At 36.6% G+C, this 22,469-nt stretch overlaps 1 protein-coding gene across 1 annotated transcript in view; it reads right to left on the reverse strand.

Moving 5' to 3' along the window:
- Positions 1-399: 399 nt before the first annotated feature.
- The window catches only part of VAPA (VAMP associated protein A), a 30,154-nt gene continuing 8,084 nt past the window's right edge, over positions 400-22,469 (reverse strand). Inside the window, exons 2-6 of the mRNA XM_065053134.1 lie at positions 14,760-14,912; positions 9,037-9,140; positions 6,956-7,036; positions 3,943-4,119; positions 400-3,019 (exon numbers count right to left, since the gene is read on the reverse strand). Of these exons, the coding sequence (XP_064909206.1) occupies positions 2,861-3,019; positions 3,943-4,119; positions 6,956-7,036; positions 9,037-9,140; positions 14,760-14,912 (674 nt within the window). The 3' untranslated portion in view covers positions 400-2,860. The remainder of the gene's footprint in view (positions 3,020-3,942; positions 4,120-6,955; positions 7,037-9,036; positions 9,141-14,759; positions 14,913-22,469) is intronic.

Consider the following 22,469-nt stretch of genomic DNA (forward strand, 5'->3'; position numbering starts at 1 on the left):
TCGTGCATGATACAAATAACTTTTTCTTAAATGAATTTCATACATACATATATTTTAAGTGGGTTAAATTTGGTGCCCAGAATTACTACAGAAGCTATATCTTCTATTTAACTAGGCTTTTATTTTTTCCCCTGAACCACCATACTACCCTTTTTTAAAGTGCTATATTCATAAAAAAATTAAAATACTACTTTGATACTGCATACATTTTCCATCTTGCCCTTTCGAGAAATCAGAAGAGCAACTGCAATGCATATATAACTGAAGTTACACATTTAGCCTCATACGACTTTATGGGCTTCGTCATCTGATCGTATCACCAGGAGCAGTGGAGAGACTGTATTACCCTGTGCTTACATACACAAGTAAGCAGGCAGACAAAGCAAGAAGTTCTAACCATTTCAGGAACAAAGACAAACAATTTAATCCATATTACAGAATTCACCAAATACAGTTGATCTCATCCAAAGTGACTCCTGAGAGCAAAATAGTTTTAGCATTACATTTTATATACAGCTATGAAGGGATTACTGGAAACCAAGACAGTCTCTTTATACCATTAGTAAGTACACTCGTTACGAGACCGCTGCACACTTTCACTTCAAAGACTTTACTTAAACCATTACCAAGTTTTACCACCACCTGTTTGTTATTTATGAAACAAGTTATGTCAATCTGATTTTGTTGTTATTTTTACCTTATTTCTGCGGCCAGACATCAAAACCTGAGTCAGCTGCATTGAGCAATGACTCCTTTTTCTGCTCTCAAGTCCTGAAAGTGCTAGTTACTCTTGAAAACCTCCATACACTATGCTGTAAGAACCTTAAGCTCTTCCAGGGGATTATTTTTATTTATTTTTTACCCTTCAATGCAGGAGTGACTGCTCTGTCTGAAGCAAACTACATCCTGCACAGTATTGCTTTTGTTATTTTCCACATAATCAGTTTGGAACAGGCTATGAAACTTTGACGTGGCAATGTTCTTTTAGAGAAATAAATTAGGAGAACTACACCATTCTGAACCAGCGGGACCAAACTAATCAAGACCTTAACATAGTTTTTCCAGTCACTGGGATGGAAGGAGACTCAAATGAAGACACTGGAACAAGTAATTGGAAACATCTGTGCTTGCATGCTTAAGTGAAAAGATAAGCAGTATTTGCATTTTCTTCATAATCTTCCTTGCACATATGCAAGACTTTATAAAAAAGTTTATCACAGAGAGCAATGATAGAACATGATGCAATTATAGTTTTCTTTTAAAAAAAACACACTAGAAATCAAAGGCAACCAAGATAACGTACATCTTCTCTAGAACATTTTTCTCAGCTACATAAGGTGTGTATATACCAAGGTCTAACACACTTAGCTGCACCACATCAAGTCAAGCTGTCCAAGAGCATACACAATTTTGCTTACAGGAGTATACCCCTTCTGCAATTTTTCAGTTTACAAGTAATTCCTTGTATTGGATTATGCTTAGTCAGAAGTACAGATAATATTTTGTTCCAATACTACTGTTTGTTTTTATGACGTATTCAGAGATGAGGCAAGACATAAGATTAAGTGCAGGGAAGCATTTCAGACCCCCAAAAATGCATTCTTTAAAACCTAGCTGTACATGGTTAACACAGGTAGATCTCCCAAGAGCTGCATAAAAAATTATTTTCGTTTTCAAAAGCTGAGCGACTGAGGGTCACTCAGCAAATACCAACTCTTCTGCACCATGGAATTCGTTATGGGTGTCTGAATCATTCAAACTGCATTTTTTAATATCTGCTAAAACAGAATTATAAACCAAGTTAGTATATGTGAATTAAGTACCCTTATGAAATCAAAGAATAATGTTGACTCCCGGAAGACACCCAGAAGATCCAAAGATGGAACAGAAGGCTGATTATCACACTCCTGCACAATCCAAGCACATTGTTAGTATACTGAACACATTCATGTCTGGTATTTGTACCTGCCAGATATCCAAATTATTCTGACCCAAAACAAGTTGGATAATCATCCTCTCTGTTGCTGAAAGCTGCCAGAAAACAGTTAACTTTTTTAAACAATTGGAATGGAAACTTTTTTTTTTTTCCCCCAAGCCTCAATCACAACAGTCTAAGCCAGAGACTTACGCAAATAAACTTCAAAATAGCCATTTGTTACAAGTAGCAAATTACCATGAGCAATGAACTTGTTAGGAATCCCTTCTAAAAGCACAACACACACAAACAAGCTACCCAGCAGAAAAATCTGTTAACAATTTTATTTCTTTTGTAATGTTAAATATTATGGGACAGGATTGTAAGGATGAAGAACTCTCAACAATGCCTCACAAGGGACAAGAAAGAAATTCTGCCATGATATTAGCAAAGTAAGGTAAGGAGAAAATTTACACAGTAAGAGGCACCATTTCCCCCAGTATACCTCTTGTCATATTCCTGAATGAGTGGGATTAGCAATCTAATAAAATCATTTTTCAAGAGGTAACAGCAACAGATAAAATTTTAAAGGATTATTAAAATAACATTTACAAGACTCTGAACAATTTTTCAACTCTTATTAAAACCACAGAAAGAAAGAACAATTCTTTATTTATGAATTTTCATAAAGGACTGACTGTGCAACTGACACCTGCTATTGATGACTTAATGTACAATTTTGTCCAGTAGCCGAACAGTTTGTCTTTTTAGGTTGTGTTTTCTAACCGTGAGAGATCATTAAAGGCAAAGCCTGTTATGACGCTGTACACAAAAATGGCCACTTAGGCCATACTACCAATGAAGTGGTAGGTAAACAAATCTTTTTCTGGCAAGGAAAAAAAAAAAAGGAAGCTGCATTTTGCATGCTTCTCTCACTCATTCTTTCTACAAGATGAACTTCCCTAGAAAGAATCCAATGAAAATGGCTGCAATTACAACAAGAAGTGAAGGAAGAGAATTAGAGCCATTATCTCTGAGGGCCAAAGCTGTGGGTGATCCAGATTTATCCGAGTGCGCTACCTTCCTGAGCCTCAAGCCTTCATCCTGAGGAGTGGAAAAACACAAATGGAAAAAGATTACGGACACATCTTCTTTACAGTTGTAAAAACTGAACTCAAAGGCCACATTTACTGGTGAACACTCAAAGTTTAAAAAAAAAAAATGAACATTACACAACAACAAAATCCAAAATATGAACATAGCAAACCATAACATTTCAAATAATGACAAGTAATCCACTAGTCTCTCTCCATGCTCTGCTTAAGAAAGATTCTGAAATTCTTGCTGGGCACAACAAAGAATCCAACCTTTACTTAAAATGTGTCAAAATTAAATACCAGTAATTCCTTATTGTTAAGGAGAAACATCTCCTTTGTATAGTGTTTCTCCGGATGTTCCAATGTCACCAGAATTACAGGTGTGGAAACATCATTATTCCATGGTTCTTTATAGGGCTACCATGGTCAATGAAACTGTCAGATACTCAAAAGCAAACATACAGAAAGTCACATAAAGGCACATATTGACTAGTTATAGGTTACTGAAATGACACCTTTACATAAAAGGTAAATTTTTTTGTTCACTAACAATTTGTGATACAGAATGTTATTGCTTTGGATCTCATTTGCTCATTCTTAAGCATGAATAATAATGCACTTCTATTAAAAGCTACTAATTCCATATCTCCAATTGAGACTTAAAATAACTAAGACCACCTTAAATTACACCATTTCAGTTAAGATGAAAATTATGTAGCTTCATCCAAGACAATCACAATGTCTCAATCACTAAGGAATTTAAAATATACAGTATACACAGGACCATAAAATCATATCAGAAATCAATCCCAGCATGTTAAGAGTTGTACCTACTTTCTGGAATACATATCTATTGGCCTAATTACAAACCAGACCTTTCAATCAAGAAGAGTGAAGCCAATTCAATATAAACATGGAAGCAGAACTTACTCTCAGGTGCCGATTTTCATCCGTCAGCTTCATAACCTCTGCTTGAAGTCTTTTGCACTCCTCCACTAGCTTCCTTGTTTCAGTATCATTAAGTGAAACACTATGTGGTTTTGGTATCGGTCCATCCTGCTTAGATGTATTCAGTACTGGGGCAGGTTTGCTTGCATCGATATCATTCTACAAATATTAAGAATGACTTGAGAATTTTACTTACCTAGAGAAAAATTATCCACAGCTTAAAACTGAAACAATCCAGCTACTAATCTAGTTCAATGAAGCTTATATTTACAGTAATCTGAACAAAGACGTCCATTATCAGTTCAATTCTGATTAGCTCAAATATTAAAAAGAGAAGATTGCACTGTTTACATTTGATACTACATGCTACTGAGACAAAAATTAATACTTTAGCTGCTTAACACTGATCCAGTAGGCATCCAAAAGATGGCATAAAATACCATAAACGGCATTTGAGCTTGAGGGTAAAAAATAAAAGGAAGAAATTAATCCTACAATGGTAAGAAACAAAGTAAAAAGAAAACAGGTTGTGTCACCAACCAATATGAAGTACGTATGGTAAAAATATTTTGCATTTACAGCACCTCTTACTAAAGGAAAATAAGTGATCGCACAAACATGGAATTTCAGTCTCACAGCATTAAAAATTTTGAATACAAATGAAAAGTCACATAAAAAGCTGTATCAAAGCCAAAAATAAAATTAAAACTCCAGTTCCCACAGCTCTGCTCAAAATATATAATGATCTTCAGTAGACATTTATAATACAATAGATTCAACTGTATAGCCCAGGTTACCATTTGTAAAAACACAGCATTCATATCGATACACACTCAGAAACAGCTCAATATGAAGATTCAGACTTCTGTATTCCTACTTGCTTAGCTACACAGCTATGTCATAGAATCACAGAATGTCCTGAGTCAAAAGGGACCCACATGGAACAGCGAGTCCATCTCCCGTCCCTTCATATGACAACCCCACAGTTCACACCATGTATATGAGGGCGTTGTCCAGTCTCTTGAACACTGTCAGGCTTGGGCCGTGACACCTCCCTGGGGAGTCTGTTCCAGTGCTCCACCACCCTCTGGGTGAAGAACCTTTTCCTAATGTCCAACCTAAACCTCCCCTGGCACATCTTCCTGACATTCTCTTGGGTTCTGTCACTGGTCACCAGAGAGGAGAGACTGGCACATGCCCCTCCTTCTCCCTTTGTCAGGAAGCTGTAACCACATGAGGTCTCCCCTCAGTCTCTTCTTCAGGCTGAACAAACCATGTTATTAAGACCACCACCATAATGCATCTTTCATAACCAAAGTAGTCCAAGGTAAGTACTACATTTAACAGAAAATTTATTAAAAGGTAAATACATCTATGTAAAAGCAAAGCAACTAAAAAAAGATGCAAGAATTTCTTTAATTCTTATGCAAGTAGCAGTTATTTAATCTACAGCATCTATTTGGATTTTATATATTTTGCAATGCAGCCATCGACAACCTAAGAGACAGATCCTGCTATTCCACACAGGTACTCCTAACTGGATTTAAAAAGATCAACATATATATATCATGAGTAAGCAGATGGGGATCTGTTTGGGTTTTTTTAATTGGTTTGCTAGCTGAACTGAATTCTTTTAGTAGCACTGGAATTTCACTGGAGACTCATCTCCCTGGAGGAAATCTCCTTCTGCTGTTGACCTCACTGACTGGTTTCTTCATGTCAATCTTCCGGCTATGGCTGGTAGGCACCTGAAAGAAGTTGTTGCTCACTGGACCAAAATATTTGTATCCTGGTGCTACCTCATATCTTGAGGTAGCGGGTGAGGCTTACCCTCAGGATTTGGCAGATTTCTCATTGCCAGGTTTAAGGCATTGACTAAATCAACTGCTAAAGTGGGGTTTTGCCACCCTAGGCTGCTACTCAGAAAAATACAAATATTATGTACAGTCAATACTAGGAAGATGTCAAAGAAAGTACAAAAGGAGGTAATTTAGTATAATCCACTACATTTCTCTCACTGCATTATACATCTTATAAAATTTAAAACAAGTATAATTTTTCTAATATCTAAGAGATAACAAGAAGGTGAAACAAACACAGAAAGAAGCCAAATAAGTGCCTTGATAATAAAACCTTTACCGTTTTAGCATTTAACACACACTTAGCCACCTTACATGTGAATAAAAAGCTGCATCTCATAAATTATCCTTCACAAAAAAAAAAAACCCACACCACCCAAAAACCCCAAAAAAATGCCACACCCAACCCCCTAAAAAAACAAAACCAAACAAAGCAAAAACCAGAAAAAAAACAACAAAAACAAACAAAACAAAACACCAAAACAAAACAACAACAACAAAAAACAAACAAAACAAAACAAAAGGGCAAAAAAAAAAAAAAAAACCACACACAAAACCCCCACCACAAACCCAGGCAAAGGCCTGAAAGAGGTAATGGGATTTTTTTGTTTTTGTTGTTTATTTGTCTTTACCATTAGCTTAAAAATGCATTTAGGACTCCCAAAGTATGAATTCATTTCTAATCAGTACTTCGTTTTCTAATTCAGCTGAATTGAAACAAAATTTTTAAAACTGAAAAGCATTTAATATTTTAAAAAGCATAAGATGCTATTCATTTTTCACTGTATGCAGTATTGAAGATTCTAATTTTTTTTTAATCTGACAGCAATAAAATGCTAAAGCAAATCAATAATAAAAATAACAAAAGGATAGTAACTTTTGGCACTAGTCTCCGTTGCTGGAGGTTTCTAAGATGTGACTGAACACTGCTCCCTTTCTGACAAAAGGCTGGACCAGATGGTATTTGAAGGTCCCTTTCAACCTGGGCTGTTCTATGATTCTATGTCTGTTTGATTTAGTACAAATTCCTACAATCCATTTAATCAACACATCAAATAGATTTAAAAAAAAAAAAAAAAAATCTATGAGATCCTACGTGTCAGCGTAGGATAGTTTCTTACTCTTTTCTTACTTACCAGTTTATCATTTTCATTGGGCATTTCAAACACACATCTCAATTTGGAGTCCATTAACTCATCAGGTTTTGCTTCTTTCCACTAAAACAACAATTAATACAGTTACATAACATGCCAGACACATTAAAATACCTGAACAGTTCATAAGCTTGCTCTCAGTACTTGCCTCCTATATAGCTGCATACTGTCCTCACCTCAGTTGCAACTTTCAGACTTACTTCTAAACAAAGTTTTTTTGTTCACTTTGACTAGTGCAAAGTAATGAAAGCTAGAAATGGTAAAATTAAAGTCTGGAAATGGAAATGAGTAAACTGAATGCAAGGATGGATCCAGAGGTTTGTAGGGGACAGGGAGGGAACAATACAGCAGTTCCTTTAACACACAATCAGAAAAAAGAATATTCTGAGTCTGTTTAAGAGCAAAGTTCTTGCTCTATCACTCCTTGGTAAATGCACTTCTTATGTCCTGTCTTGGAGGCAGCCATTTTAAACAAAAGATTGAAAGACACCTGTTAGTGACTCTATATTTAGTTCCAGAGTAAATTTCTTCAGTTCTTCATATTTTAGATTTTTAACCAGTACCTTCTTTTACTGCATCACATATTACAATTTGGGCCTAGAGATTTTTTCAAAGCCGTTTATTTAAAATAAATAAGTAAATTAATCTAATGGCTATCAACATATTTCAATAATTGTGAAATAAACTGGAGTCTCTCCGCTCAACTGACATCAACTTTCAAAGCATACACTTCATGTGTTTGCCTTAAATCTCTAGGCTCAGAGACTCATCTGAAGTCTGTGGCAATTCTTCCAACAATAGATCCTCTGAAGTTACCTTAGAATTGCAGGTCTTACAGACTAGAATAATCCTTTTTTTTTTTTTTTTGTTCTTTTTTCAGTGGCATTAGTTGTACAGTAACTTATAACTACAATTACCAATCTTCTGCAAGATCCGTTTCTAAGTATTCTATATTGAACACACTGAGAAAGCAGTTATTTAAAAGGTATTTATAAAGGAGATTTTTATATCCTTACCAAATAGTTATGCTTCACTAACCATGCATAATCAAGAGCTATCAGAGCATATTAATAAAAAGTAAACCAGACCAACAAGGAAGGGAGATGTTAACTTTCTAGCTACATGTTTCAAAAGCACAACAAAATCTAACTGTTGCCAGCAAAGAGCAATGCCACAATAGTCTTTGCCTTCATGTAAGTGTACAGAATCTCAACCTGCAGAGGTCTAGTGGATTTCAGTGATTCATAAAACCTCATCTTTATCCTTTGTTTCCCCCTCTCCTCCTTTGTCTTGAGTGAAGATTGAATATACCTGTTTAAACTTGGACATTCTTTGAAACAGTCTCTAGAGACAAAAGCCTGTGTATCATTCCCCTCCACCTTAATATACACGCTTATGGGAGCCCATGTACACCCTAAAGGGCGTGTTCTGACAGCCAAAGGCTTCCTTGCCATTGCTGCCAGCTTGTAAAGTCAGAAACAGGTATCCTTACTTCAGAACTAAAAAGCACAAACCTGAATCTCTTCTTTCTGGATTTTTCATCAGACCAATCCTCCGCCCAAGAACTGAATCTACCACATGTTCCATTAAAACAAAATAAATCCACCATTTGTGCTATATTTAGCTACTTGGTCTTGTAGAGAGACATATAATCATCTTCCAAATGTTTTAATTCATTATAATCCCATTCGACATTTCACTTAAACACTTTTTAGACCAAATGTACCCATTTCAAACAGCTTCAGGCTTGTTGTTTAAATACCACCTGTTTATTCCCTGCAGATTAGCTGCATATAAGATAAAACATGCCCATATTTTAACACTGAACTGACCTTACCTTAGACTCACTATCTCCATTCAACCAGTTCACTAGGCAAGTTCTAAGACTTGAGCTTGTATTTTGTTTAAAAATCCAGAGTCACTTATGGAAGTCATACTTGTTCAGAGAAAAAAATCAAATTCTTCTCAAAAACCAAATTCCAAACCAGGATTCATTTACACTTAAACCTCAATTTTTAAGGAAAGAAAATACAGAAGAGTAATTTTACCCCATTTTTACTTACCACTGCCTCCATATCTGAAATATTTGGTGGTGCATAGGTTGTTTGTACCATAAACTTGTGTTTACTCTTCTCATTTGGGTCATAGTCAAAAGGCTGAAGCATTACTGTTCAAAAGAAAAAATAAAGCATAAATCTGTGATTCTTCAGCTAATCACTGTAACAAAGGTGCCATGCACTTTAGATTTGTTTCTCACTGAACAGACACTGAATGTTAAAATGAAAAGGTAGTGTTGGAAACAGAGCAGATACACACTATGGCAACAGGTACTGAGAGGAAAGATCTGGTGTAGCTGATATTATTATTTCTGTAATTACTATAGCTAAAAGACATTTCATATACAAGTAAGAACAAACAGGTCCTGTAAGACAGACAAAACAAAACAAGTATACACCACTGGACTTTCCTTTGGAATAAACACATTTTCTGATTAAGTTAATGCAAAGATTAAAAGAACTGCAACACACATAATAGTTACTCAGGTAAACAAACAAACAAACAAACAACTACATTAGGTAGGCCATAGTACCTTCATCTATCCAAGCAGTGGGGCAAGTTCAACTTATTTCTAAAGGCATATTAATCTAATCTGGGTGCAAAACTACTAAAATACTTCATTCAAACTACAGTTATTATAGGAGGTAACGTTGCCCGGGGCTTTAATAATATTAATCCATCTTTAAAAGATTTTCAAATTGAGCTCTTAAACAAACGAGTTACAGTGCTTAGTTATGTAATATCTACGTAACACATTTTATTCAGGTTTTAACATTCTTAACCATAAGTCCAGTCTAAGAGTTAACATTTGTCCAAAAGTACTCCAAAATCCAGGTACACACTTTAATACTATGGCAAGTTTGGGGCCTCTACTGCATTTTACCAGCGAAGACAGAGGGATGGGATACAAAATCTAATTCCCTGTAAAAAGCAGCTTTAAGCAAGATATTAAAATAAAACTCATAATACCTGCTCCTTGCATTTTATCTTACGTATTTTCTCTCTGCATTTTCAGGTTTCAACATACTCTAATGCAGATTTAAAAAAAAAAAAAAAAAAAAAAAATCTTTCTGGATGAAACCAGACATTTTTGACACAACATAATGTGTGCTACAAGTACCAAAGGCAGAGTATGCAAGAGGTTCCGATTTTCTGAATGACAGCCATTTTACTGTACTTCCAGCTTTCCAAAATTGAAAATTCTGTTGGTCAAGAATGGACACTCATGTTTCTGAAGTTATTCTTTTGAAGTGTGGACAAGCTCAGTAAAAAAAAGTGCATCACTGACAGTATTTACAGCCTCCATTATTTCTGCATCACTGAAATACTTTTAAATGAAAGCTTTAATTACAGAAGCACAGTACCTTCATCTATCCAAGTTGTACAAGGCCATCCAGGAGCAGACTGTATGTTTTTACACCACATAGTGGTTGTCCAGGTCACCCTGGCATCACTATTTTGTGTGTGGTTTCTTTAGTTCAAAGGGACTGAAATAACATGATATCTATAACACAGACCAGGAGATTAGAACTTTCATAGGATATAGTTGCATATCCAGGGGCATAATATAAGGGTTTGCAGAAGCACCTGAATAAACAATATTTGTTATAGTAGTGTTGGGGAACTACTTACGCAAAGAGATGGATACACAACCAACAGAGCCTACCTCCAACCATACTGTCTGTCTGGTGTGGACGCTGAAACAAACTACCACATTACTCTCTTGTCTCCTTTCAGAGACAATTAGTTGCCTTACTCCAGACAGCAGTACAGGACCACACAAATTATATTTAAATATGTGTATGTGGGTACGCTGGCAACTTGGCCTACCAGAAGACAAAGACTCAGAGGGAATTGTAGAGATAAACTGTTTTAAGTGTACATATGCTTGTCTTCCACAGAATGGGAATTCCAGTTCAGTCTATCTATATACAAAAGTAAAAGAGAAGTTGAAGTAGTTTCAGATAGAGATTTAAAAAAAAAAATTTTTAAAAAAAAAAATTACACTTATGGAGTCCTATCAACAGGTATCTGTATATTTACATATTTTAGAGTGAAAAAGCTATAGCAGAAATACTGACTTAGCTAGAACACCACATTGTCTGCTCTGCACACCCTTCTCATATATTCTAAATCAATTCAGCCTGTAGACTCTGATACCGTTGCAATTTTCAACAATTCAATTATATTTGCCACAATTCTGAATCTTCATTGGATATATAGTTCAACATGCTTCCCTTCACACAGAGTAAATTCTTCATGGTAGGACTGAAGTGCATTAATTTATAAAACACTAAGTACAGTATAGTAATTACTAACTTGGCCTTTCCAAATTCACTACTATCTATGAAAAACAGTTACTTCTGAATTTAATTACATTCAGGCCTTAAATACCAGTTACCAGTTGCAGGTGTTTGCTACAGGATGGTTCTCATTCACTATTTTCTTCCCTTAAATATTACATACAGCATAGTGAATAATCTCAATCAGATATATTTCACAAATAAAGCACATAAAGGAATTGCAGTACCTGACACGCTTTCAAAAAATCCCATTTGGAAAGGTTTAAAAGTCAGGTTTCCTTAATCATTGGTCTCACTGTGGTCCAAAACGTAACTGATCAAACTAAATCATTCTTCCAGGTATGGATGCTATAGCAATTTATCGCTAAGAATTGTTCCATCAACAGACTACTGAACAGCATGCAGTACTTCAGCTTTCTAAATCCAACGGAACAGATGGAGCAACTTGAAAGATAGCAAAGCCAGCTTTCCATCATCAAAGAACTTCATATGCTGGCAAAATCCTTGGGTAACTAGTTAAATAACTTTATGTTCTTCAACCACTCAGTAACAGCTGAAAATGTGACTGTATCAAGAAGCAGCAGGAAAAGGCAATCCACAAGTTCAAAGAGCTCTTCAAGCTCTTCACGGTTTTAAGTAATCATGGAAAATCTCATGAATACACAAAGCCACAGTTTTCAACATTCGCTTGGAATCCCTGAGTAGTCCAGAGATCACTTCCAAGGGAACTGCAACAAATAGCTATGAAAGCAACTCTCTTGTTAATAGGCCTAGGTTTTCTACACAGAAGGGCTTTCTCTCCACAAAATATATCTTAAAGGGGTCTGAAAACCAGAAGGGAGAACAGTAACAAGTAACAGTAGCAAGCTGTGAAGGAGGAAGAGTAGCACCCTATATTCTGAAAAGAAAAATCACAAGTAACTGTTAACAAGTTAACAACATGTGATACATGATACAGTCATAAATAGTTAACTCTTGAGGCACCAAGGTAAAGAAAAATGAGTCTTACCAAATTAGTATTTTGGGAAAAAAAAATGTATAAACAAACATGGCTGAAAAAGGTTACCTAGTGATTCACAACTGAATGATAAAAATGGCCACAGACTTCCTTAAAATGACTGTTAAATCACATCTCCACCAACAAATTTAAAAACTGGGCTGATGTCAAATCAGCACAATGCATTATACAGGCTGAAGACAGCTAACGCTACCTCAACATTTAGTTTTGAACATAGAGTTTCAGATCACGGTATCCTATGGTGATTTCTCTCTGCACAACAATGTGAGAGAAATCTATTTTTAATTAAATGAAAGATGAGTCAGCACTGAAAATATTCAGTTGAGAGATTGATGAGATAACAAAGTGGGTCACTAGAAAAATTATCTGCGCACTTGCCTTACCAAGTGACGCAAAAGAAATTATACGCTTAGAAACAAAAAGATGAAGCTGACACTTTGGGGAAGATAATTTAATTCTGAAAAGCACTGCGGAGTCACTGTAACTAAATAACTGTGCATGAAAGCATCTTGGGGCTACAGTGGCCAAATAACTGCAGGAGAATCCAGTAATACAGAAAAAGGGACATCAAAGATTCCCTGCTACACAAACTGAAGAGTCAAGCAGTACAATACTGTTTCCCTTTATTGGTGAACTTGAAGCTGAAATATTGTTTACAGCTCCAGTATTGCCTCATTTATTCAAAGCGTTAAAATGATGATTTGTAACTACAGAAACACACTTTACAATAGACAAATGGAATACTTCCATCTATTCAATTCCCTGTGATCAACATCTTGAACGTGATATATGACTACTCACAGGAAAGATCCTCAATACCAGATCTAATACACAGTTAAGACAAAATGGCTGCAAGTTGAACATGGAAATAAAGTAGACTTTCAACTACTTGAATCTTCAATCAATTTTAAGTAAAATGCTCTTTCACTCATAAGATGCTGGACCACATAGAGTAGGCAATACTGAAGTTCTACAGATCATATTAGATCAGAAAACTGGTCTCTTTCCTACAAGGAAAGTTACTCTAAGGTTTCAATCAATCATAAATACAAAGTTTTCCTGAGTTATTCTTTGCAAGATTTGAATGTATCACCTGAAGCTAGCTCTCCAGCTTCTTTTAAACTTCCCAAAGAGTATAAGGATATGCATCTGAATTGAGGATATGAATCCTCTTTGAGGATTGCTTCATGTTTCTGTTTTGCTTTGCAACATCTCTCCAAGGTTTCTACAAAAATCAGCTTACTAGACTTCAGAGATGCAGGAGTTCACACCTGTATTGCTTGTGACCTCTACAACCTATAAGAGCACAGTCTACAAAAAGGGGATTCCCCTCTCTCCAAGGTGAGAAATACCATGAGTCCAGAGAAATAGAGTTTCTCATCTTTTTTTGGTCACTGGTTTGAGAATCTCCTTTATTCAGGAGATTTCTACCTCAAAATCATCAGGAAAATGACCTACGAAAATTGTTCACCAAATCAGAAGACTGATACCTAGTCTTTTCCTGTCTTCCTGAGAATGTCTGCTCCCACAATTACTAACACCTGGTCTTTTTGACACTGTACAGTCCAGTATAAGATTAGATCACTATACATCCAGCTATCAAAATTCTCCAAACTGCTAGAATGAAGTATGTAAGTCAAACCCACATGGAGTTTCATGGAAGAAAAAAAAAAAAACACTAACCAAACAAAACACCAACCGAAAAACAAACAAACATCATCATCTCAGTTCAGGGCTCACACTGCTGAAAAGTAAGGATTCTTTTCTTAATCCCCTCACCCAAAAAAAAAAACTAGAATAAGGAGTGTGTCTATAGTGACATGTATTAAATTTTTCAAATTTAAAGGCTACAAACTGCTCCACCTACCTAAAGTAACAGAAAATATAGTTTTGAAAAGCAATTTAATGATTGCCACAATCTATACTATTCTGATAAATGAAAGAGTTATGAAACACTGGAGTTCAGGGACCAACACCATGGTCAAAACAACTAGTCTACAATTGTAAATGATTTTTTTTTTAATGCAATAAGCTGTCAAACGTTAAACTTTAAACACATTGGAGCAGCCAAGCAATGCCCTACTTCAAGACATAAGAATGAATATAGTAGTTTGAAGAAAAAGTACTGTTACTGTCACTGCCCATTTCCAGCTTTCTTCTTCTCCTTCCATGGAGAGCTGCAGGTAACTGTTATGAATTACAAGTATTTCTGTATAGAGGATTTTTCATATATCTTTGCAGCTCAACATCAACTTAATACTGCATTAATGAAGGGGAACAGTTTTATTTAAAAAAAAATATTTTTAAAAAGCTGACACAATTCAAACAGCCTCTAAGATCAGTCACTAGAGAACTTCATGAAAGGCCTAAAAACAACTAACCTCCAACTGCATATATTTGTTTTTACCTGAAACGATAACAGATGATCCTGGGTCAATAATTCCACTGTTCGGCCTCACACAGTATCGACGAGGCGCTGTGGTCTTCACTTTGAAGCATACTTTTCTATCTGATGGATTTCGTAGTTTAAGATTTGTAGTTACTACATCTGTAAAGGGACCTGAAAAAAAGGAGGGGTTTTTTTAATATGCATGTATCGCTGAAAAAGAAATCTGTTTATACAGTACAAATTACTCTTAAAATATAACTTGATGACAACAAACTTCTAAGAGCCAGTTAAATCATGGCCCTGTTGAGCACATACACTGTTACATGCAAAGCACACTCTGTCACCTTAGTTATACTAACACACATTACAGCAACAAACAAATAATTCTTAAATTGTATGACAGACTTAAGCTGCTGGCACAAAAAGTTAATCTATACATATGCACGTTTTACCAAATCTTTCTTAACATTTTCAATACCCAGAAGGTAATGGTTATATTCTCAAAGTGTGCAATAATGAGATAGGATTCAAAATACTCTTCAAATTATTCTGCTATTTACTGTCAGTTCTAACACCACAGATAATTTAAAAAAAAAAATCTGCTATTGTTCCCCAGGTACATGAAAGCAGTGACCTCCTTTGCACTTCCTGGATACTTCACAACAAAGAGCCTTTAGCTTAGGGACATTTTTTAATATCAGACATTTCTTTCAGAGTGGACTGAAATCCTTCCCAAGGCCTAGAGCACACTTCTGACAGCTTTACCTTTCATCTGCTTTCTAAAAGCTTTAAACAAAAACAAAACAAAACAAAACTCCACAACTGTAAAAAGCCTCTCGAGACTTGCAATCATCAGATTTAATAAATAGCTGGTAATAAACTGGTGCACAAAAGGAAAATATGGTTAAATCTCACTGTTCCTGCAAAACCCAGCTGTCTTCATAGTTTAGTGGCATATCGACAGCACTGATCTGAGCATGGACAGGGAGAAGCAGACACCAGGATAGCAGATCAGAAAAAAATACCTACTACCATTCAGAGGAGCTGCATGATCTAAACTAGCATGCTATAACCTTCAAAAAATAAACCATGCAACAGCAGAAGAGAATCCTGAAGAACCCATTCACACAAAAATAAATACAGCCACCCTTGGGAGAATGGGGAAATAAAGCACAAGCTGGCCTTAACAGCCTGAGTGCAAAAGCCTAAATCATTACAGTTCCTTGAGAAAAACAAGAGAAGTAGATGAGAAGGAGAAGGAAGAAGAAATGTGTCAGGCCACACTGCACAGACCACATCTAACCAAGGAAAAGGATAGGCAAAGATGCATACAGACATTCTGTGTGGGTGCCAATATAGATAAATACATGCCAACTTCACCTTGGAAAACATACAGCTACACTAGGACAGCAAAGAACATCCTACTTGCTGCTTGTATAACACCCAGGCCAAAGCTGTTTTTTATCTGAGCACTTAAACTTCAGATAGGCTCATGTCTAACTGTACTCACTACACAAAACACCTCATGGGTACTCATCTACTGTTGTTCACCAAATACTTCCATTGCAAACTGCTTAAACTATCTTTTTTCTTATATTTGTACAACTTAAGGCAATGGACTTCTGGATCTGCAACTAGGGTTTTCAGAAGCTGTGGTAATATAACTAATAAAATCCTCAAGCTATACTGATACTACAGTGATGTCTAACAACATGAGATCATTGCTTGATAATCCTGGCATTTTAATCTAACAACCTCTAGGAGTCAGAACTACTTTAAATAGGACAGGGAGTTCAGCAACCCACTTAGCAGTGTAAATTCAAGACACCAATTACAGCATCTTCCTAGAATAAAAGTTGTAAGAGTGCCAGGTTATTCCAACTGTTTTGAACAGAGTGGTGACAATCCATGCCGAGATTTTTCCTGTCTTTTTGACTTATGAGTGCCTTAGATAGGAATGACAGACACCTGCCTGATCACATTCAGAAATACTAGAGATCTCAAAAAAGACCATGTACTGAATTTCTATTTTGGCAATTTTACAGTGAAGCCACCACAACATTAATGCCAGGGTTTACCTCTGGCAACTACATAACTCAGACCAGAGAAACCAGTGGGCAGGAAGAAATGACAGAGATTCTACAGAGTCGGTTTCCACTGCTGAAACACCCTGCCAAGCTTCCTGGCTTGCCACAAGCTTGACAGTCACACTGCAGTAAAATCAAAACACTATGTATTTATTACTAGGCAGGTAAGACATGGACAGCGATCTTCCAGACCAATGGTGTCATTTTCTCTTCAAATTCAGGTCTCCTTCTGTTCTGCAGCTCCAAAATTCATCCTACTCCTGCCTAGAATGGTCAAACATAAGGGAAAAAACGATGACATTAATATGGCTTTCTAGAGCACGAATGAAGAGCTTACACAAAGAGTTCCTCAGCCCATGGTCTACATGGAAGGGGCAAAATATCACTGTCACTCTCTCTAGTCTTTGGTAGGACAGAGAGAACATAAAAAACTTCTGAGAAGGGCAGGTTTGGTTATCAAGAAGTTCCATTCAAAATTAGTAAGGCTGTCACAATGTACACACAGAGCCTGTCATAGAATATCACCTCTACCTAAAATTGGATAAGAAATTATCGTTGTATTAAATTACATAAATTCTCTGATAATTAGAAAGCAGATAACTTGCAGAGTTGTGCAAAAATGAGCATACATTATTAAACAAATTCAACAGCATTTTACATGAAACAGCTTAAGTGTTTAGTATATTGCCCTCTTCAATTTAAGACATTGAATTGTAGCTGTTATAAAGGCTAATAATACGTAAGCTGACTCTGCCAGAAAGCACTCTATTTCGTGCACAGAAATAAAGTTTATTTAAGCTGTAAACTGGCACAGTAAAGTGATATATCCAGCCACATCTAAAAACAATACAAGTACACATCAAAAAAGTACACAGACTGGCCAAAGGAATCCAAACTCCTTAAAATGTGTAAATTACAGCATTAACTTAAAAAACCATTTGGATTATATGCTTTCAGTGGGGTGCTGTTTTTTCACAACTGCTTCATTACCTTTGAAATTCCAAGCACTTGAAACATACAGAACGCTTCAAGACATCTTTACGAAAACAAACTTAGGCAGGGTAGTTTTCTTTCAACACACAATAAAGTCAGGTTGGGCAGGCAAAGAAAAATCATTTGCTCTATTTGACAATTTGAGCCCTAATGAATGAGAAAGGAGTTAAAAGTCAGGAGACAAATTCTGAGAACAAGTTAACTGACTTTTATGATAGACCTGACAGGAACAGAGTAAGATCTCCATCCATTCTGCCAGAATTAGAAGTAAGAACAGAATAAACAAAAATAAGTTAATGTAGCCCCATATCATCTACATTCATAGGATGCAAGAAAGAATTCAGTACTTGGGACAAAATTTAATTGTTTCTCTTTCCCATTATTTGACGTAGCAATCACAGAACAGTTGAGGTTTGAAGGGACTTCTGGAGGTCATCTGGGCCAAACCACCTGCTCAAGCAGGGCCACCCAGAGGAAGCTGCCCAGGACCATGTCTCAATGGCTTCTGAATATCTCCAAGGATGGAGACTCCATAACCTTCATGGGCAACCTGTGCTCAGTCATCCTCACAGTAAAAATGTGTTTTCTGATGCTCAGAGGGCAACTCTTGTGCTGCAGGTTGTGCCCATTGCCTCCAGCACTGTCACCAGGCACCACTGACAAAAGCCTGTCTCTGTCCTCCTTGCACCTTCCCTTTACAGATAGTGGTAAGATCCCCCTGAGCCTTCTCCAGGCTGAACAGTCCCAGTTCTCTCAGCTTTTCCTCACAGGAGAGATGTTCCAGTCCATCATATTTGTGGCCCTTCATCAGACTCACTCCAGTATGTTCCTGCCTCTCTTGTAGCGGGGAGCCCAGAACTGGACCCAGTGCTTCACCTGTGGCCTCATGACTACTGAGCAGAGGGGAAGTATCAACTCCCTCGACCTGCGGCCAGCACTCCTCCTAATGCAGCCCAGGATAGCAGTGGCCACCTATGCTGCAAGCGCCACATTGCTGATTCATGGTCAACTTGGAATCCACCAGGACTTCCAGGGCGTTTTCTGCAAAGTTGCTCTCCAGTTGTTCAGACCCCAGCTTGTACTGGTGCCCGGGGTTGTTCCTCCTCAGGTACAGGACTTTGCAGTTTTCCTTGTTGAACTTCACATGGTTCCTGACAGCCTGCTCTCCACCTGCCAGTTCCCTCAGCACTTGTGGGTAAATTCAATCATGGCCCATGGACTTCTGTATGTCCAGTTTACTTAAGTATTCCCTGACCTTATCATCTTCCACCAAAGGTAATAAAGGACAGATGTCTAAAAATGAAAGACAGTGTTCTGCAGCAAGTGTAAACTACCTTGACTGTCCCATAAGAAAACATCTTAAAATGTATCAAAGTGCATCAAAACACTTACTGCTCCAAAGGGTATTTTATAGCACTTTCTGAACACAGCGTAAGTACAGCAACTGCCAAAAGAATATGAATGTTTTTGATTTCCATAAATTAGTTTTAAGAAATTAATATTCAGACCTCTGTGAAAACAACCTGAAGAGAATCCATAACATGCGTTGCCAATGAACATAATTTTTTCCTCTTGAAATACCAAAACCATGACTATTGAAATACCTTCTTCAAATGGAGGAAAAATTCTGACTCTAACAAATCGCCTATGTTAAAATTATTCATGGTCTATGAAGCATAACAGCTTAGCTTTCATGGATTAACACTTCAACACTATAGGTCTGAATGATCAGGAATAATCAGCGGATGAAGGTGCAAGATCAATAATACCTACAAATAACCATGGCTCTCATGTAGATATCCATATATTAGAGCAATAATAATCTTTCACTTCTTATTCTGTCCTGGCACTTGAGAAATAGTTATTAGTTTTGTCATCAACCTGCATGTAAATGTCAAAATGCAAAAAAGGCTTTATAAGAAAGCTTCACACCTCAATGTCCTCAGCTCCTGAAGGCTGATTCTAGGCTAGCACTGTTTATCATGGATAGCATCAGATTTTATCTGAGCTCCCCACAATGACAGGTTGTCGGCATCCATTGTGCTGCTGATGTATCTGTCAAAGATTTTCCTTCTTAAAAATGCTGAGATAATGCCCATTTTTTAATCCTAAGAGTTCATCGTCCTCTGTTCAAGGGGCAAACAGAGCCTATTGTGGCTACACAGCTTACTAGAGGTGCTTGTGCAGATGCTAGCATGCATGCTTTACTGGGGGCTGGTGTGAGAGAAATGGGAACTGATATATTTTGCTTGCCATTCTCACAGAGGAAAGACAGGAATGCAATACAGTGGCACTTCAAAGCAGGAAAAAAAAATCTTACATTTTCTTTCTGGATTAAAATTTCATATTCACCCCAGCTCATTACTGACATGTTAGTGGCCAAAAGAACACAGTAAAATGCAATAAGCGTCCATATCAAGGGTAAAGTGTAGCCACAGATCACTACCACGAATTCTGGTAAAGAGAACATTATCTACTTTATATATTAGATAAAATACAGACTAAAAGGAGATTTTCCTGCATTTAATGTTAAATATGGACAAAGGTTTCTTTAGTCTCAACACTAAAGTTGTTGGTACAACTTTACATTTTTACAACAAACGGTACAACATTGAATAATTTTACTCAAAGACCTTAATGCTTGTATTTAGCTTAAGCTTTAAAATCTGGCTGTCTGAGTCCATTCAGTCATATATGTCTATTGGTAGCTCACAACTGTACTAGGATAGAGTCTTAAGAATCTAATGATAAAGTGTTATTCATTCCAAAGCGCTCTCACCATTGAAATAACAAGAACAGTAAAAATATTGGTAAGAAATATTGGTAACACTTCTAAACATGAACATTTAAATCAGCAAATTATGCCAAAAAGTCCTGAAACAACTGAGTAATACAGACAAGCAATCTTCCAATACAAATTCACTATTAGAAGTTTAGTTCATTAAGGGCTACGTTACAAATCCCTTCTGCTAGAGCAACTATTCTCTCTACTTGCATGAGGTAGGATAATTAACGAATTTGATAATTAGAGAGGCTCTTGGATTTCAAAGAATACTAGCAGATTTGAACAACAGAACTAAATAAACAAGGAACATTTTTTCTTTTAAACTTGCTTCATATTTTAACCTGCTATAGCTTACAAAATGTTTCAGTGATGCTGTTTAAAATATTCAAATATTCAGCAGCTTAAAATGCACCCTCAAATATGAAATTTACTATTGGATACACCTTTCTGATCTGAATTGCAACATACAAGATACTCTTCAAACTCTATAGCAGTAATCAGAATACTTGTAATTGTCTCAGATGGCAGCTGTAGTAGCACATAGAAAATCGGTCTTTCCACAGACCTCACCAAAAGCTGCTACCTAGCACTTTTCCTGATGTGCTCCAAGAACTGGGTATCAGAGGGCAGACTCCAACATTAAACAGAACACCAGAGCTCCTGCGGCTTTCATAAGTTTCCTTACAAGTGGTATCTCAACGGTGTAACAAAGTAACTTTAGAAATAAACCCATTTCACATTTTGCCCAGTGTGAACAAAAGCCCAGAAAGTTATTTTTAAAAAATCCAGTTTCAGGTGTTTGACTGTTATGTGTTGTCCAATCTCAGCACATAACATAGAGCCTGGTCTAAACACGTTTATGTATCAGATATTAAAACTTCCTACAGACAGGTCTAGCTAATACTGGACTACCTCCCAAACACATGAACGACTTGCTTCAGTTTCAGGGTAACCCTTCACTCTGGAAGCACAGACTATAGGTCTCCAACTCCCAAACTTCCAAAAGCCAAGTACAACATATCCTACAGTCACTCAGGAAAAGAAACATCCACTTTAAATAAAAATTGCATCCAGCCACAGATAGGATCCCAAACTCCATTCCCTCACTATCTTCACATCAAAGTACTGAGGCAAGCTAATGCTTTCCAGGACCAGTCAGTTCACTTCTATAGAAGCAGCTGAAGTTTCACCTTGAGCTGTGACATGGAAAATGTCTAGTAGATGCCTAGTAGACATCCAAATCAAAAACAAAACAGTTTTTATCTTAATTGCGTCTACTAGACTCAGTGGCCATATTAACATGATAGTGTTAATGTGCTAAATATGTTAAATCAAAATCATACTCCTATGAATCATAATCACTAAGTTTACTTTATACATGGACTGGTTACTTCTATGCATATGATTCTTTTAATTTATTAACATCTCTTCTTACAAAGAAAAAAATATTAAACACTCATCTCAGCCAAGACATTCTAATGTCTTACAAAGTAACATAAAATACCAGCTTCTAGTTAAACTACATAATAAGGTACCACCACTGTCCTACCAAACTTTTAGGAAAACTGTAACCTCATGACCTAGGAGAAGCCTTCAAAGTCCATGTGAAACAAACCATTTTGTAAGATGGTATCTGATGAATTTAAAACTCTCTTGCCAACATCACTTTGAGAAAGTTGTTTCAGACTGACATGGTTCAGAGTTGAAATTCAACTAGTTTCTTATGATCTAAATACATTCACAGCCACTTGATGCCAATTGATTTTTGCACCAATCCTACCCTTTAGCCTACATAGCTTTTCCCTAGTGCTTACCTCTTCTAACATATTTATAGATAGCAATCAGATCCCCTTTCAATCTTCA

This window comes from Columba livia, chromosome 2 (assembly GCF_036013475.1).
Source record: "Columba livia isolate bColLiv1 breed racing homer chromosome 2, bColLiv1.pat.W.v2, whole genome shotgun sequence".
In the NCBI taxonomy this organism is placed as follows: domain Eukaryota; kingdom Metazoa; phylum Chordata; class Aves; order Columbiformes; family Columbidae; genus Columba; species Columba livia.